The 18084-nt window shown below is 37.7% G+C and overlaps 1 protein-coding gene across 1 annotated transcript in view; it reads left to right on the forward strand.

The window, feature by feature from the left end:
* Window positions 1–18084, forward strand: part of ACAD11 (acyl-CoA dehydrogenase family member 11) — a 115680-nt gene that overhangs the window by 91163 nt on the left and 6433 nt on the right. Inside the window, exons 16-17 of the mRNA XM_069565630.1 lie at window positions 296–367; window positions 2707–2861. Coding sequence (XP_069421731.1) covers window positions 296–367; window positions 2707–2861 — 227 coding nt within the window. The remainder of the gene's footprint in view (window positions 1–295; window positions 368–2706; window positions 2862–18084) is intronic.

The following is an 18084-nucleotide window of genomic DNA, read 5'->3' on the forward strand; positions in this document are numbered from 1 at the left end:
TAAGATGATCTAATTTGAGCTATGGAGCCATCTTCTTTTTCACAGCTCTACAATCTCAGAGGATCCATTCAAAACCTCTGGATGAAATGATATCTAAAATTTCTTAAACAGTTGATAAGTTTTTTGGGCTGCACAGCACTGGGGGTTCAGGGCTCAGATCTACCTAGAAATGTCTGACATATGAGGCCTTTAAATTCCACTGTCTTTGAGAATCGTATTTCAGTAGATTAATTATCTCTGACTACCTTTTTGTCACCTCATTTTGTTCTCTAAACTCTCATTCTCTATTTTATAGATAATTTCCATGGAGGACATTTTGAGATCCATTTCAATCAAGTGCGAGTTCCTGCCACCAATTTAATACTAGGTGAGATAAATTGAACACATGATTCCCTAGTAATTTAAAAAATATATTTTCAGGTCTAAATCTGAAAAAGATGTGAAGTCTACCATAATTTAGATACTTTCCTTCTTGTTTACTCCATTTATAAGGGAAAATTATTTCCTTTGGTAATAATAACAATAATAAGGTTTTATTTAAGTATTTGACATGGTATCACATCTATTGAAAACATAGCTAAATACAAAAATTATACAATTCGGAGCAACATACTTTTTCCTAAAACATGATCGTCAAGCCTCTACTTGTTTTAATAAAACCTCAGTAGTTTCTGAACACTGTGTTCCTTGAATGACTCCATCCTCTTGCTTGTTGGAATCCTACCCAACCTTCAGGGAACATCTTTGATGCCACCTCTTTCAAGAAGGTTCTTGTATTCCTTATCTCATCCATTCGATAAGCCCCTGATCCTGCCAGGCCCTCAGGTTACCATGATGAACAGACACCTTTCCCTCCTATGCCTTTCTTGCCCTTCTCCATATCCCTTATCCCTAGCATCCTTGCCCCTCTTCTAGTTTCTAAACTCAGGACTGTTTCTTATGTGCCTTGGTAACCATTGCAACACTAACAAAAAAACTTATGCAGAGTAGGTACTGAAGAGAGAGTTTTTGAATGTGATCCAAGTTTTTTTTTTTTTTTTTAAATTTTTATTTTTTTTAGTTTTTTATTTTTTAAATTTTAAAATCTTTAATTCTTACATGCATTCCCAAACATGAACACCACTCCCACCTCCCTCCCCATAACATCTTTCTGGGTCATCCCCATGCACCAGCCCCAAGCATGCTGCATCCTGCGTCAGACATAGACTGGCGATTCAATTCACATGATAGTATACATGTTAGAATGTCATTCTCCCAAATCATCCCACCCTCTCCCTCTCCCTCTGAGTCCAAAAGTCCGTTATACACATCTGTGTCTCTTTCCCTGTCTTGCATACAGGGTCGTCATTGCCATCTTCCTAAATTCCATATATATGTGTTAGTATACTGTATTGGTGTTTTTCTTTCTGGCTTACTTCACTCTGTATAATCGGCTCCAGTTTCATCCATCTCATCAGAACTGATTCAAATGAATTCTTTTTAACGGCTGAGTAATACTCCATTGTGTATATGTACCACAGCTTTCTTATCCATTCATCTGCTGATGGACATCTAGGTTGTTTCCATGTCCTGGCTATTATAAACAGTGCTGCGATGAACATTGGGGTACATGTGTCTCTTTCAATTCTGGTTTCCTCGGTGTGTATGCCCAGCAGTGGGATTGCTGGGTCATAAGGTAGTTCTATTTGCAATTTTTTAAGGAATCTCCACACTGTTCTCCATAGTAGCTGTACTAGTTTGCATTCCCACCAACAGTGTAGGAGGGTTCCCTTTTCTCCACACCCTCTCCAGCATTTATTGCTTGCAGATTTTTGGATCGCAGACATTCTGACTGGTGTGAAGTGGTACCTCACTGTGGTTTTGATTTGCATTTCTCTAATAATGAGTGATGTTGAGCATCTTTTCATGTGTTTGTTAGCCATCCGTATGTCTTCTTTGGAGAAATGTCTAGTTAGTTCTTTGGCCCATTTTTTGATTGGGTCGTTTATTTTTCTGGAGTTGAGCTGCATAAGTTGCTTGTATATTTTTGAGATTAGTTGTTTGTCAGTTGCTTCATTTGCTATTATTTTCTCCCATTCAGAAGGCTGTCTTTTCACCTTGCTTATATTTTCCTTTGTTGTGCAGAAGCTTTTAATTTTAATTAGATCCCATTTGTTTATTTTTGCTTTTATTTCCAGAATTCTGGGAGGTGGATCATAGAGGATCCTGCTGTGATTTATGTCTGAGAGTGTTTTGCCTATGTTCTCCTCTAGGAGTTTTATAGTTTCTGATCTTACATTTAGATCTTTAATCCATTTTGAGTTTATTTTTGTGTGTGGTGTTAGAAAGTGATCTAGTTTCATTCTTTTACAAGTGGTTGACCAGTTTTCCCAGCACCACTTGTTAAAGAGATTGTCTTTACTCCATTGTATATTCTTGCCTCCTTTGTCAAAGATAAGGTGTCCATATGTGTGTGGATTTATCTCTGGGCTTTCTATTTTGTTCCACAGACATATAGATCAGTGATCCAAGTTTTTAATGATGGTGGTTTACATTTCTATGTATTAGAAATCAAAGTTCCATAAATGTATAATGAACCTTATTACAGAACTTACTTTTTTCCTACTGGAATGCCATTTTTATTGAGGAGAGTTCATTATTTTCTCAGGATCTGTGTAAATAACAAAAGAAATAGGCTGTGGTCATGTTCTCCTTTCTTTTTCACAGGTGAAGGTAGGGGATTTGAAATTGCCCAAGGCCGGCTTGGACCTGGCAGAATCCACCACTGTATGAGAACAATAGGTTTGGCTGAACGTGCTTTACAGATCATGTGTGAACGAGCAAACCAAAGGGTGGCCTTTAAGAAGAAACTTTATTCACATGTAAGAATAATTACTTATTTGAATTTATTGTAGCCCAATGCACTATACTAACCTTGAACCAAAATAACATTATTTGGTCAGAAAGAGATTTCCTCTGCATAAACAAGGTGATTCTTTTCCACAAAATATATTTATCTGTAGTCTGTACTTAAATGTAGTCTGATGATGTGGATGGACCTAGAGACTGTCATACAGAGTTAAGTCAGAAAGAGAAAAACAAATATAATATTCCACATATGATTCCACTTATATGTAAAATTAGAAAATGATACAGGTGAACTTATTTGCAAAGCAGAAATAGAGACACAGAGGTAGAGAACAAACATGGATACCAAGGTGGGACAGGGCAGGATGAATAGGAGGGTTGGGATTAGCATATATACACTACTATGTATAAAATAGATGACTAATGAGAACCTTCTGTATAGCACAAGGGACGCAATGCTCTGTGGCGACCTAAACAGGAAGGAAAATCCAAAAAAGAGGGGATATATATATATACATGTAGCTGATTCACTTTGGTACAACAGAAACTAATACAACATTGTAAAGCAACTATATTCCAATAAACATTAATGAAAAATCCTAAGATTCAAGCTATGTGTGAATATATATATATATATATATATAGGCTGATGAGAGATAGTTATCTTTGTGCAATATTTAATAATTCCTTAAGCGCTTCAACACCTCAGCACACAAAGTGTCGATAATCTGTTCAACTTTTCTCCGGTTCTCGTTCTCTAGAGAACTTCATAGAGTAGCCCTCTCTGTGGACATGAGAGGGCTGTTTTAAGGAAGAATGAAGCCTTATTCTCTGGCTCTGTGGAGGAATTAAGACAGATAAGTGGAGAGATATAGGAAAATAGCCCAAAAGTCAGTGAAAGAAAAGAGATCTAAAAATGGAAAGGACTGCTTTATAAAGAAGTGAGCTCCCTGTCACTGGAGAAATGCAAGTAGAAATGGGACCGGCATTAGCTGGGGTGTTCATGATATTTTGAATTTTTACCTCTAAGTTATGTACTACTGAGCCTATTGTTTACAAAGAACAATACTTACATCCAGGCACTATAATCCAAATTAGAAAATATTTATCAAGAGGGAAAAGATGCTACCATATCAGACTTCCTTGCTTACAAGAAATATTCAAAGGAGCTTTAAGCTGAAATGGAAAGCTTCTTAAGAACAATGAGATAGCCAAATCATCCCCCTAAAAGCCCTTCTAAGAAGGTAAGAAAAATTATTATTAAATATTTAATACTTAAGATTGCTAACATGTACTGTTAGGTCAAACTTGTAGTGGTAAATTGTATCCATATTTGCTGGACATATATATTTTAGTACATTTTATAAGATTGTCTCAACTGTACTTTACAAGGAGTTATAAAGTTCATTTGTGATAACCTTATAAATATTTTACAGTATATTTTTTACCGTGAATTCTTACAGGCCATGCTTTCTTTTTTATGAAATATTATTTAGCAAATCTATGACTTAGTTATAACATTGTTCTTATGAAAAAATATAGCGTGCTTTATGGCACATACCTGGGAATAATTTGTAGAAAACCCTTTTAGTAAACAGTGAGGGCAAGTGTTCAACTGTTGGATGGGCACTCCTGGAGGTAAAATGATGTGAAAGTTTGAGGCTATAAGTACAACTCCACAATGCTGCTGGAGTAAGAGCTAAAGAGTTGTTCATGGCATCAAATGTCACTTCATGAACATTTCTCTTCTCAAATTTGCCACCCAAACCCCGAGAGGGGTGCAAGGAGGAACAGAAAGGTTTACCTACAGGCATCTTGAACACACAAAAGCACTCTCAAGTGCTGCTTTCATGACAGATGTTTTAATACTGTGCTAAACAGAAATTTCTTTTCCACTTTGTAAACTTAATGTAGCAAGCATAACAAGCCTGGGCTTTTCAAAAATATGCCTCCCTTCTCTGAAAACCTCTTGCATTTGGCATAAAGGAAATGATCTGGCAAGAGCTAAAGAGATGTGTGAACAGGTCAAATAAAAATCTGGGCTCGCTTTTTTTCCCTTTTTTAATTTGTCAAAGTAACATTCCACTTCCCTGAATTTGGAGATCCTTTCCAGCTGCCTTCTAATTTATTCCAGGCACTAAAGCAAAAAGTTCTTTATCAAAGTTCTCTCCTAGTAAATAAATCTGGCGCGTTCTTAGAGCACCCATTTAATTCTTCTTAGATCATCTATCAGAGATAGAAGCAAGGTCTGATGCTGTAAAGAGCAACATTGCATAGGAGCCTAGAATGTCGGGTCCATGAATCAAGGCAAATTGAAGTGGTCAAACAAGAGATGGCAAGAGTGAATGTCGACACTCTAGGAATCAGTGAACTAAAATGTACTGGAATGGGTGAATTTAACTCAGAAGACCATTATATCTACTACTGCAGACAGGAATCCCTTAGAAGAAATGGAGTAGCCATCGTGGTCAACAAAAGAGTCCGAAATGCAGTACTTGGATGCAATCTCAAAAACAACAGAATGATCTCTGTTCATTTCCAAGGCAAACCGTTCAGTATCACAGTAATCCAAGTCTGTGCCCCAACCAGTAATGCTGAACAACCTGAAGTTGAACTGTTCTTTGAAGACCTACAAGACCTTTTAGAACTAACACCCCCCAAAAATGTCCTTTTTATTATAGGGGACTGGAATGCAGAAGTAGGAAATCAAGAAACAACTGGAGTAACAGGCAAATTTAGCCTTGGAATATGGAATGAAGCAGGGCAAAGACTAATAGAGTTTTGCCAAGAAAATGCACTGGTCATAGCAAACACCCTCTTCCCATAACACAAGAGAAGACTCTACACATGGACATCACCAGATGGTCAACACTGAAATCAGATTGATTATATTCTTTGCAGCCAAAGATGGAGAAGCTCTATACAGTCAATAAAAACAAGACTGGGAGCTTACTGTGGCTCAGATCATAAGCTCCTAATTGCCAAATTCAGACTTAAATTGAAGAAGGTAGGGAAAACCACTAGACCATTCAGGTATGACCTAAATCAAATCCCTTATGATTATACAGTGGAAGTGACAAATAGATTTAAGGGACTAGATCTGATAAGAGTGCCTGATGCACTATGGACGGAGGTTCGTGACATTGTACGGGAGACAGGGATCGAGACCATTCCCATGAAAAGAAATGCAAAAAAGCAAAATGGCTGTCTGGGGAGGCCTTACAAATCGCTGTGAAAAGAAGAGAGGTGAAAAGCAAAGGAGAAAAGGAAAGATATAAGCATCTGAATGCAGAGTTCCAAAGAAGAGCAAGAAGAGATAAGAAAGCCTTCCTCAGCGATCAATGTAAAGAAATAGAGGAAAATAACAGAATGGGAAAGACTAGAGATCTCTTCAAGAAAATTAGAGATACCAAGGGAACATTTCATGCAAAGATGGGCTCGATAAAGGACAGAAATGGTATGGACCTAACAGAAGCAGAAGATATTAACAAGAGGTGGCAAGACTACACAGAAGAACTGTACAAAAAAGATCTTCACAACCCAGATAATCACGATGGTGTGATCACTCACCTAGAGCCAGACATCCTGGAATGTGAAATCAAGTGGGCCTTAGAAAGCATCACTATGAACAAAGCTAGTGGAGGTGATGGAATTCCAGTTGAGCTATTTCAAATCCTGAAAGATGGTGCTGTGAAAGTGCTGCACTCAATATACCAGCAAATTTGGAAAACTCAGCAGTGGCCATAGGACTGGAAAAGGTCAGTTTTCATTCCAATCCCAAAGAAAGGCAATGCCAAAGAATGCTCAAAGTGAAGTGAAGTTGCTCATTCGTGTCCGACTCTTTGCAACTCATGGACTGTAGCCTACCAAGCTCCTCTATCCATGGGATTCTCCAGGCAAGAATACTGGAGTAGGTTGCCATTTCCTTCTCCAGGGGATCTTCCCAACCCAGGGATCAAACCCAGGTCTCCCAAATTTCAGGCAGACACTTTAACCTCTGCACCACCAGGGAAGCCCTTGCTCAAACTACCGCACAATTGCACTCATCTCACACACTAGTAAAGTAATGCTCAAAATTCTGCAAGCCAGGCTTCAGCAATACGTGAACCATGAACTTCCAGATGTTCAAGCTGGTTTTCGAAAAGGCAGAGGAACCAGAGATCAAATTGCAGAAAGTGAAGAGGAACTAAAAAGCCTCTTGATTAAAGTGAAAGTGGAGAGTGAAAAATTAAGTTCAGCTTTCAGAAAACAATCATGGCATCTGGTCCCATCACTTCATGGGAAATAGATGAGGAAACAGTGGAAACAGTGTCAGACTTTATATTGGGGGTCTCCAAAATCATTGCAGATGGTAATTGCAGCCATGAAATTAAAAGACACTTACTCCTTGGAAGAAAAGTTATGACCAACCTAGATAGCATATTCAAAAGCAGAGACATAACTTTGCCAACAAAGGTCCGTCCAGTCAAGGCTATGGTTTTTCCAGTGGTCATGTATGGATGTGAGAGTTGGACTGTGAAGAAAGCTGAGCACCGAAGAATGGATGCTTTTGAACTGTGGTGTTGCAGAAGGCTCTTGAGAGTCCCTTGGACTGTAAGGAGATCCAACCAGCCCATTCTGAAGGAGATCAGCCCTGGGATTTCTTTGGAAGGAATGATGCTAAAGCTGAAACTCCAATACTTTGGCCACCTCATGCGAAGAGTTGACTCATTGGAAAAGACTCAGATGCTGGGAGGGATTGGGGGCAGGAGGAGAAGGGGATGACAGAAGATGAGATGGCTGGATGGCATCACTGACTTGATGGACGTGAGTCTGAGTGAACTCCGGGAGTTCGTGATGGACAGGGAGGCGTGGTGTGCTGAAATTCATGGTGTCGCAAAGAGTTGGACACGACTGAGTGACTGAACTGAACTGAACTGAGGGCCTGTAAAGATCCACCTAGGACCACTTTCCTTTATTCTAAAGCTAAGAAGTAATTGCATATGGTGGTTTGTTCATGAAGTTATAATCACCTAGTTTGATCAGTTCAGTTCAGTTCAGTCACTCAGTCATGTCTGACTCTTTGTAACCCTATGGACTGCAGCACACCAGGCTCCCTGTCAATCACCACCTCCTGAAGCTTGCTCAAACCCATGCCTATCCAGTCGGTGATGCCACCCAACCATCTCAACTTATCTCATCCCCTTCTCCTCCTGCCTTCAGTCTTTCCCAGCATCAGGGTCTTTTCCAGTGAGTCAGTTCTTCGCATCAGGTGGCCAAAGAATTGGAGTTTCAGCTTCTGCATCAGTTCTTCCAATGAATATTCAGAATTGATTTATTTGAGGATTGACTGGTTGGATCTCCATGCAGTCCAAGGGACTCTCAAGAGTCTTCTCTGACACCACAGTTCAAAAGCATCAGTTCTCTGGCACTAGCTTTCTTTATGGTCCATCTCTCACATCATGCATGACTACTGGAAAAACCATAGCCTTGACTAGATGGACCTTTGTTGCCAAAGTCAAGTCTGCTTTTTACTATGCTGTCTAGGTTGGTCATAGCGTTTCTTCCAAAGAGTGTCTTTTAATTTCATGGCTGCAGTCACCATCTGCAGTGATTTTGGAGCCCAAGAAAATAAAGTCTCTCACTGTTTCCATTGTTTCCCCATCTATTTGCCATGAAGTGATGGGACCGGATGCCATGATCTTAGTTTTCTGAATGTTAAGCTTTAAGCCAACTGTTTCACTTTCCTCTTTCACTTTCATCAAGAGGCTGTTTAGTTCAGTTTCTGCCACAAGGGTGGTGTTGTCCGCGTATCTAAGGTTATTGATATTTCTCCTGGCATTCTTGATTCCATCTGGTGCTTCATCCAGAATGGCATTTCGCATGATATACTCTGCATATGTTAAATAAACAGGGTGACAATATACAGCCTTGACATACTCCTTTCTCATTTTGGAACCAGTCTGTTGTTACCTAGTTGGATAGCCATTAAAAAAAGACACTGACTGCTGGAGTTTTGTTTGACATTGTCAATTCAGAGCTTGGTTTCAACATCTAGGACAGTGCCATCCAACAGAAATAAATAGGGTAAGCCAGAAATGTAATTTAAAATTCTCTGCTGCTGCTGCTGCTAAGTCGCTTCAGTCATATCCGACTCTGTGTGACCCCATAGATGGCAGCCCACCAGGTTCCTCTGTCCCTGGTATTCTCTAGGCAAGAATACTGAAGATGGTTGCCATTTCCTTCTCCGAAAATATTCTAGTAGCTACATTTTTCAAAAGTAAAAAGAAACAGATGAAATTGATTTTAATAATACATTTTATTTAATCCAATATATCTGAAATGTTATCATTTCAACATGAAATCAATATAAAAATATTACTAGTGGTTATTTTACATTCTTTTAAAAACTGATTCTTCTAAATTAGATGTACATTTCACACATGTATAATACATCTTGTTTCAGACTAAACATATTTCACATTGCATATGATTATTGGCTACCATGTTGAACATCACTGTGATAGGGAAACTGATCAAAATATCCACCACTGAAGCAATGTACTGTAGCAAACATGTTGTTGTTCAGTTGCTAAGTCATGTCCAGTTCTTTGTGACACCATGCACTGCATCATGCCAGGCTTCCCTTTCCTTCACTATCTCCCAGCGTTTCCTCAAACCCATGTCCACTGACTCAGTGATGCCATCCAACTGTTACATCCTGTATCGCCCCCATCTCCTCCTGCCCTCAGTATTTCTCAGCATCAAGGTCTTTTCCAGTACGTCGACTCTTCCCATCAGGTGGCCAAAGTATTGGAGCTTCTGCATCAGTCCTTCCAATGAATATTCAGGATTGATTACCTTTAGGATTGACTGGTTTGATCTCCTTGCTGTCTAAGGGACTCTCAGGAATCTTCTCCAGTACAATTTGAAGGCATGAATTCTTTTTCTTTCAGCCTTCTTTATGGTCCAGCTCTCACATCTATACATGACTTCTGGAAAAACCATAGTTTTGACTCTATGGATATTTGTCAGCCAAGTGACATCTCAGCTTTTTAATATGCTGTCTAGATTTGTCATAGCTTTTCTTCCAGAGAGCTAGCATCTTTTAATTTCATGGCTGCAGTCACCATCCACAATTATTTTGAACCCCAGGAAAATAAAATCTGTCACTGTTTCCACTTTTTCCCCTTCTATTTGCTATGAAAAGATGAGACCGGATGCCATGATCTTAGTTTTTTGAATGTTGAGTTTTAAGCTGGCTTTTTCAGTCTCCTCTTTCACCCTTATCAAGAGGTTCTTTAGTTCCTTTTCACTTTCTGCCATTAGGTGGTATCATCTGCATAGCTGAGGTTGTTAATATTTCACCCAGCAGTCTTGAATCCAGCTTGTGCTTCATCCAGCCCAGCATTTCACATGATGTACTTTGCATAGAAGCAGAGTGACAATATACAGCCTTGACATATTATGAACCATTTCCTTTCCTAATTATGAACCATTCTGTTTTTCCATGTCCAGTTCTAACTGCTACTTCTTGACCTGCATACAGGTTTCTCAGGAGGCAGGTAAGGTGGTCTGGTATTCCCATCCCTTTCAGAAATTTTCACAATTTGTTGTGATCCACACAGTCAAAGGCTTTTGCATAGTCAATAAAGCAGATCTTTTTCTTGAATTCTGTTACTTATTCTGTGATCCAATGAATGTTGGCAATTTGATCTCTAGTTTCTCTTCCTTTTCTAAATCCAACTTGTACATCTAGAAGTTCTTGGTTCACATACATTGAAGCCTAGCTTGAAGGATTTTGAATATAACCTTGTTAGTGTATGAATTGAGCTCAATTGTGTGGTAGTTTGAACATTCTTTAGCATTGCCCTTCTTTGAGATTGGAATGAAAACTGAGCTTTTCCAGTCCTGTGACCATTGCTGAGTTTTTCAAATTTGCTGGGATATTGAATGCAGCACTTTAACAGCATCATCTTTCAGGATTAGAGATAGCTCAGTTGGAATTCCATCACCTCCACTAGCTTTGTTCATAGTAATGCAAAAAGAGTTGTTCAAAGAGTTGTTCATAATATTCTCCTATTATCCTATTGATGTCTGCATAGTCTTCTGTGATATCCCCTAAAGGATACAAAATTGTTTATTTGTGCCTTCCTTCCTTTGTCTGTCTAGTTAGAGGTCTGTCAAATTTATTGCTCTTTTCAAAGAATATGTATTAACTATTAACATATAAAATTATACAATATAATAATTGATATGTTATGAGTTAATATTAATAAGATCTTTGTTTCATTTTCTCTTTTGTTTTCAGTGTTATTGATTTCTGCTGTTTATCATATCTTTTCTTTTGCTTTCCTCAGACTTATTTCGCTCTGTTTTTCTAGGTTCTTGGTATGGTAGCTTGGATTATAGATTTTAGACTTTTCCACTTTTCTAGTCTATGCATTTAGCACTGTAAATTTTCCTCTCAGTACTGCTTTATTTGTATCCCACAATTTGTATGTATTGTATTTTCATGTTCATTCCATTCAGTGTATTTTTCAATTTCCCTTGGAATTTCTCTTTGATACATGGAAGTGGGTCACGAGAATGTGTAACTGAATTTCCAAGTGTTTAGAGGTTATCTTGCTATTTTTGATTCCATTGTGGTCACAAAACAAATTCTGTATTATTTCAGTTCTTTAAAATTTGTTGAGGTTGGCTTTATAGACTAAGATATGGTTTATCGTATTATGTGTTTTATGGATACTTGAAAAGAATGTAGATTCTGCTTTTGTTGGGTGGAGTGTTCTGTGAATATCTACTAGATCCTGTTGGTTGATGTTATTGTTGAGTTCTTCTATATCCTTGCTAGTTTTCTAATTGTCCTATCAATGATTGAGAGAGGGGTGTTGAAGTCTTCAAGTAGAACTATGGATTTGTTTACTGTTCTTTTCAGTTCTTTCTGTTTTTTATTTACATATTCAGCAGTTCAGTTATTTGTTGCATACACATTTAGGATTGCTAAGACTTCATAAGGATTTACCCTTTTATCATTATATAATGACTTTCTCTGTCTCTGTGCTTTGACCTCCAAGTAATTCTCGGTACTTTGAAGTCTACTTTTATCTGGTATTAATATAGGAAAGCAGGAGCTTTCCTTTGATTAATGTTTGCATGATATATTTTTTCATTTTTGGTAGGTTGTTTTCAACCTGCCGATATCATTATATTTGAAGTGAATTTCTTGACGACATATAGTTAGTTGGGTCACATTTTTTAGTTCATTGTCTTTGTAATAAGATTGAGGCTAGTGCTTAAGGCTGCCACTTCATGTTTGTTTTTAGTTTCTGGTTTTTTCCTGCATTCCAATCAGTTAATTTAACGCTTTTAGAAGTCCACTTTGTTTTATCTAGAATGTTTCTGATTGTATCTCTTTGTAAACTCTTTTAGAGGTTGCTCTGGGTATTATAATATAGATACATATGATATATAATAATAATACATATATTAATATATGTATGTATATATCTCACTAATCTATTGGTATCGTCATTTGACCAGTTTGAATGAAGAAACTTTACTTCCCTTTAACCTCCACCATTTTTAATATAATTGTTTTAAATATTTCCTCTGTGTACATGTAGAATGACATCACATAGTATTAAAATATTTACTTTAAACATCAAACAAAAAAAAATAAACATCAAACATAGTGTAGAAAATTCAAGAGAAAAAGAAAAACCAATTTCTGTAGCCATATTTTTCTTTTCATGGTTTATTCCTTCCTGATTTTCCTAGGTTTCCCTTTAACCCCTCTGTTTAGAAGGCTTTTTTTAGCAGTTCTTATTTAGGGTCTGTAGGCAAGTGTTCTCTGTTTTCCTTTATCTAAGACTGTCTTGATTTCTTCTCCTTAAGGAGGGTCACAAAAAGTCAGACACAACTGAGCGACTGAACAACAAGGATATCTTCACTGAGTATAAGGTTGTGTTGACAATTCTTTTCTTCCAGCACTTGAAAAATATCCTGCCATTTCCTCCTAGCATATGCATATATTTTCATTCTTCACTGGCTGCTTTTAAGATTTTGTCTTTAGTTTTTAGAAGTTTAATTGTGATGTGTCTTGGCATGGATTTCTTCTATTTATTATGCCTTAGGTTTACTCAGCCTCTTAAATCTATAAGTTATGTCTCCTGCCAAATTTGGGAAGTTTTCAGCCATTATTTCTTTGAGTATTTTTTCAGTCTTGCCCTCTTTCTCATCTTCCCAGAGATGTTAGATATTAAATGTTAGATAAATGTTAGATATTTTGTTATAATTCACATGTCCCTAATGCTAGTCTTTGAAAGAATTTTTTGCTCTATTTTCTCTCAGTGGTCTAGATTGATCAATTTCTATTGACCTGTCTTACTGTTCATCGGTTTGTTCCTTTGTCTCCTCCATTTTGCTAAACCATCCACTGCCCATTCACTGAGGTTTTTATTTAAATTGTTATATTTTTCAGTTATAAAATATCCATTTGGTTCTTTATTTCTTCTGTTTCATTACTAATATTTAAATTTCTTTACTGAGACTTTCTATTTTCTCATTTGTTTCTACTGTGTTTACATTTACTAATTGAAGCATTTTTATTATAGTTGCTTTAAAGTATTTGTCAGAAATTATAACATCTCTGTCACCTCAGTGTTCACATAATCATTCATTTTCAGACCTCCTGGGTTTTGACATGACAAATGATTTTTTATTAAAACCTAAACATTTTCATAATATATTTTGAGACCTTATTTAAACTTTCTATTTTAGCTGGGTTTATCTGGCAGTACTCAGTTAGAGGAAAGGGTTGCACTACCTCTGCCAGTAGGTAGAAGTCCAGGTTCCCGTTCCGCCTACATTGATACCTGAGGAGAGAGATGTATTCTTATCACTGAGTGGTTCCCACTGACATCATAGAAAGGAGAGAACTTGTTCCTGGTGTCATTCCTTACTTGGCACTGTCTGATACCACCCTGGATGGGGTGTTGAGGTACCTCATTACAGCACTCAGAATGGTGGAAGCCTGTGTTGGCATGAGTTGGGATGGGGCCAGTGATTTTTTTCTGTGGTATTTGGCATAGATAGAGTGGTTATTCTCTAAGTTTTCTGTCTTTCTAGCTGCGCTTTCCCAGTCCTTCAGCTATAGACAGTAGACTTTTGTTGATGCTCTTTTTCATTTGATTTTGGTCTGTGCTCGTTGGCATTTTCAAGTTGCTGGCTTCTTCAGCTCCAAGTCTGGGATATATGAGACAAAGAGAAAATCCAGGGAATTTAATCTCCTGTTCTTTTTCTGGTCCAAAATTCCCTTGCAGTCTACCTTCTTCTCTCTACCTTTCAGAGTCTTGTTATGCTTGTTTTATAGACAGTGCCCATTTTTGGTTTGTACTTTGTTGAAGGACTAGGGGAAAGTACATCTATTCCATCTTCTTAGAAACAGAAGTCTTTGGAAGCATGAGTTTCTTAATTTGTGCAGGTATTCTCTAAACTACTGTCTAAAGTTCTCTGGGAAAGGCTAAACTAGAGAATGGGGACTGGTGCTGAAGCTTGAGTAGAGTCTCCTTTACTCTAGGTCTGGATCTTGGGAAACACACCCTCAGGCATGTATGCCGATCATATAGATTTAGCAACTTAGATGAAATGGACCAACTCCTCAAAAACTCACAAACTACCAAAGCTCACTGAATATGAAATTGTTGTTGTTGTTCAGTCACTCAGTTGTGTCCGACTGTTTGTGACCCCATGGACTGCAGCACGCCAAGTTTCCCTGTCCTTCGCCATCTCCCAGAGCTTGCTCAAACTCATGACTGTTGAGTCGCTGATGCCATCCAACATATCATCCTTTGTCGTCCCCTTCTCCTCCTGCCTTCAATCTTTCCCAGCATCAGGGTCCTTTCTAATGAGTTGGCTCTTTGCATCAGGTAGCCAAAGTATTGGAGTTTCAGCTTGAGCATCAGTCCTTCTGAATATTCAGGATGGATTTCCTTGAGGATTGACTGACTGGATCTCCTTGCAGTCCAAGGGATTCTCTAGCGTCTTCTCCAAAACCACAGTTCAAAAGCACCAATTCTTTAGTGCTCAGCATTCTTTATGGTCCAGCTCTCACATCCATACATGACTACTAGAAAAACCATAGCTTTGATTATATGGACCTTTGTTGGCAAAGTAATGTCTCTACTTTTTAATACACTGTCTTGGTTTGTGTAACTTTTCTTCCAAGGAGCAAATGTCTTTTAATTTCATGACTGCAGTCACCATCTGCAGTGATTTTGGAGCCCCCCAAAGTAAAGTCTCTCACTGTTTCTATTGTTTCCCCACCTATTTACCATGAAGTGATGGGACTGGATGCCACAATATTAGTTTTTGAATGTTGGATTTTAAACTAATTTTTTCACTCTCCTCTTTTGCCTTCATTAAAAGATTCTGTAGTTCCTCTTCACTTTCTGCCTTAAAGGTGGTTTCATCTGCATATCTGAGCTTGTTGATATTTCTCCTTGCAATCTTGATTCCAGCTTGTGCTTCATCCAGGCAGCATTTCATTTGATGTACTCTGCATATAAGTTAAATAAGCAGGGTGACAATAACAGCCTTGACATACTCCTTTCCTAATTTTGAACCAATCTGTTGTTCCATGTCTGATTCTGACTGTTGCTTCTTGACCTGCATACAGGTTTCTCAGGAGGTACATAAAGTGGTCCGGTATTCCCAACTGTTTAAGAATTTTCCACAGTTTGTTGTGATCCACACAGTCAAAGCCTTTAGCATAGTCAATGAAGCAGAAGTAGATGTTTTTTGAAATTCTCTTGCTTTTTCTATGATCCAACATATGTTGGCAATTTGATCTCTGGTTCCTCTGCCTTTTCTCAATCCAGCTTGAACATCTAGAAGTTCTTGGTTCATGTACTGTTGAAGAATAGCTTGGAGAATTTTGAGTATCACTTTGCTAACATGTGAGATGAGTGCAATTGTGCAGCAGTTTGAACATTCTTTGGCATTGCTTTTCTTTGAGATTGGAATGATAACTGACTTTTTTCAGTCCTGTGACCACTGCTGAGTTTTCCAATTTGCTGGTGTATTGAGTGCAGCACTTTCACAGCATCATCTTTTGGGATTTGAAATAGCTCAACTGGAATTCCATCACCTCCACTAGCTCTATTCATAGTGATTCTTCCTAAGGACTACTCAACTTTGCACTCCAAGATGTCTAGCTCTAGGTGATAGATCACACCATCACGGTTATATGCATCATGAAGTTCTTTTTTGTATAGTTCTGTGTATTCTTGCCACCTCTTCTTAATATCTTCTGCTTCTGTTAGGTCCATACTGTTTCTGTCCTTTATTGTGCCCATCTTGGCATGAAATGTTCCCTTGGTATCTCTAATTTTCATGAAGAGATCACTAATCTTTCCTATTCTATTGTTTTCCTCTATTTCTTTGCATTGTTCACTTAGGAAGGCTTTCTTATCTTTTGGAACTCTGCATTCAGATAGATATATCTTTCCTTTTTTCCTTTGCCTTTCATATCTCTTCTTTTCTCAGCTCTTTGTAAGGCCTCCTCAGACAACCATTTGCCTTTTGCATTTCTTTTTCTTGGTGGTGGTTTTGAACACTGCCTCCTATACAGTGTTACAAACTTCTGTCCATAGCTTTTCAAGCACTCTGTCTATCAGATCTAATCCCTTGAATCTATTTGTCACTTCCACTGTATAATCATAAGGGATTTGATTTAGGTCATAGCTGAATGGCCTAGTGGTTTTCCCAACTTTCTTCAATTTAAGTCTGAATTGTACAATAAGGAGTTCATGATCTGAGCTACAGCCAGCTCCTGGTCTTGTTTTTATTGACTGTATAGAGCTTCTCCTTCAACTGTGAAGAATATAATCAATCTGACTTCAGTATTGACCATCTGGTGATGTCCATGTGTAGAGTCGTCTCTTGTGTTGTTGGAAGAATATGAAATAGATAACCCTAAATGTTTCTGTTAAAGAAGTTGAATTCACAATTTAATATATCTTGAAAAAAGAAATCTTCAGGCCCAAATGGTATCAGTGGTGAATTCTGATGAACTACTAAAGAAGAAAAAACACCAATTCTACACAATCTCTTCCAGAAAAATGAAGAAGAGGAAGCACATTCCAGCTCATTTATGAGACCAGAATTACCGAACAACAAGCTACAGACCACTATAGATGCAAAAATCTAGAGTAATCTAGCAGTATATAAAAAGAACAACCAAGTGATGTTTATCCCAGGAATACAAGGCTGATTCATATTCATATGTCAATCATTAAGAAAATTATTCATTGTAATCTACCATATTAAGTGCCTAAAACGAAAAACCACATGATCATATCAACTAATGCAAAACGGCAACTGACAAAATATCAACATCTATTCATGAGATATTAGAGATACAAAGGAATTTATTTAACCTGATTCAGACCATCTAAAAATTCTATAGCTAACATCATACTTAATATGAAAGACTGAGTGTTTTAATTCCTGAAATTGAGAACAAAAGATGTTTACTCTCACCATTGCTCTTTATCTTCATAGAGGAAGTCTTAGCCGTTGCAGTGAGACAAGAAAAAGAAAGTTCCTAGTTGAGGAAAAAAATAAATAAAAATATGCCTCTTTGCAGACAACATGATTGAGTATAATATCCTTAGGAATCTACCAAACAAAACAAACAGTCCCTCCTAGAACTAAAAATAAGTGAGTTTAGCAAAGTCTTGGAATTATATCAACATATAAAATTAATTTTATTTCTAGATACTGCATGCTAAGTCACTTTAGTCATGTCCAATTCTTTACGACCCTATGGACTGTAACCCACCAGAATCCTCTGTCCATAGTTAAGAATACTGGAGTAGATTGCCATTGCCCTCCTCCAGGAGATCTTCCTGACCCAGGGATTGAACCCACGTCTCCTGTAGCTCCTGCATTGGCTAGCTTTACCACTAGCTAGCAGTGAACATTTGGAAGCTGAAATTTTTTAAATACCATTTTACAATAGACTAAGAAAGGAAATAGGTACACATATAACAAAATGTATGCTATCTATATGCTAAAAATTATAAAAGTAATGAAAGAAGCCTAATAAATACAGAGAAATATAGAATGTATAGATGGCAAACAAACACATCAGCAGCTGCTGCTGCTGCTGCTAAGTCGCTTCAGTTGTATCTGACTCTGTGCAACCCCATAGATGGCAGCCCACCAGGCTCCTTCGCCCATGGGATTTTCCAG

Source organism: Ovis canadensis, chromosome 1, assembly GCF_042477335.2.
Source record: "Ovis canadensis isolate MfBH-ARS-UI-01 breed Bighorn chromosome 1, ARS-UI_OviCan_v2, whole genome shotgun sequence".
NCBI lineage: Eukaryota > Metazoa > Chordata > Mammalia > Artiodactyla > Bovidae > Ovis > Ovis canadensis.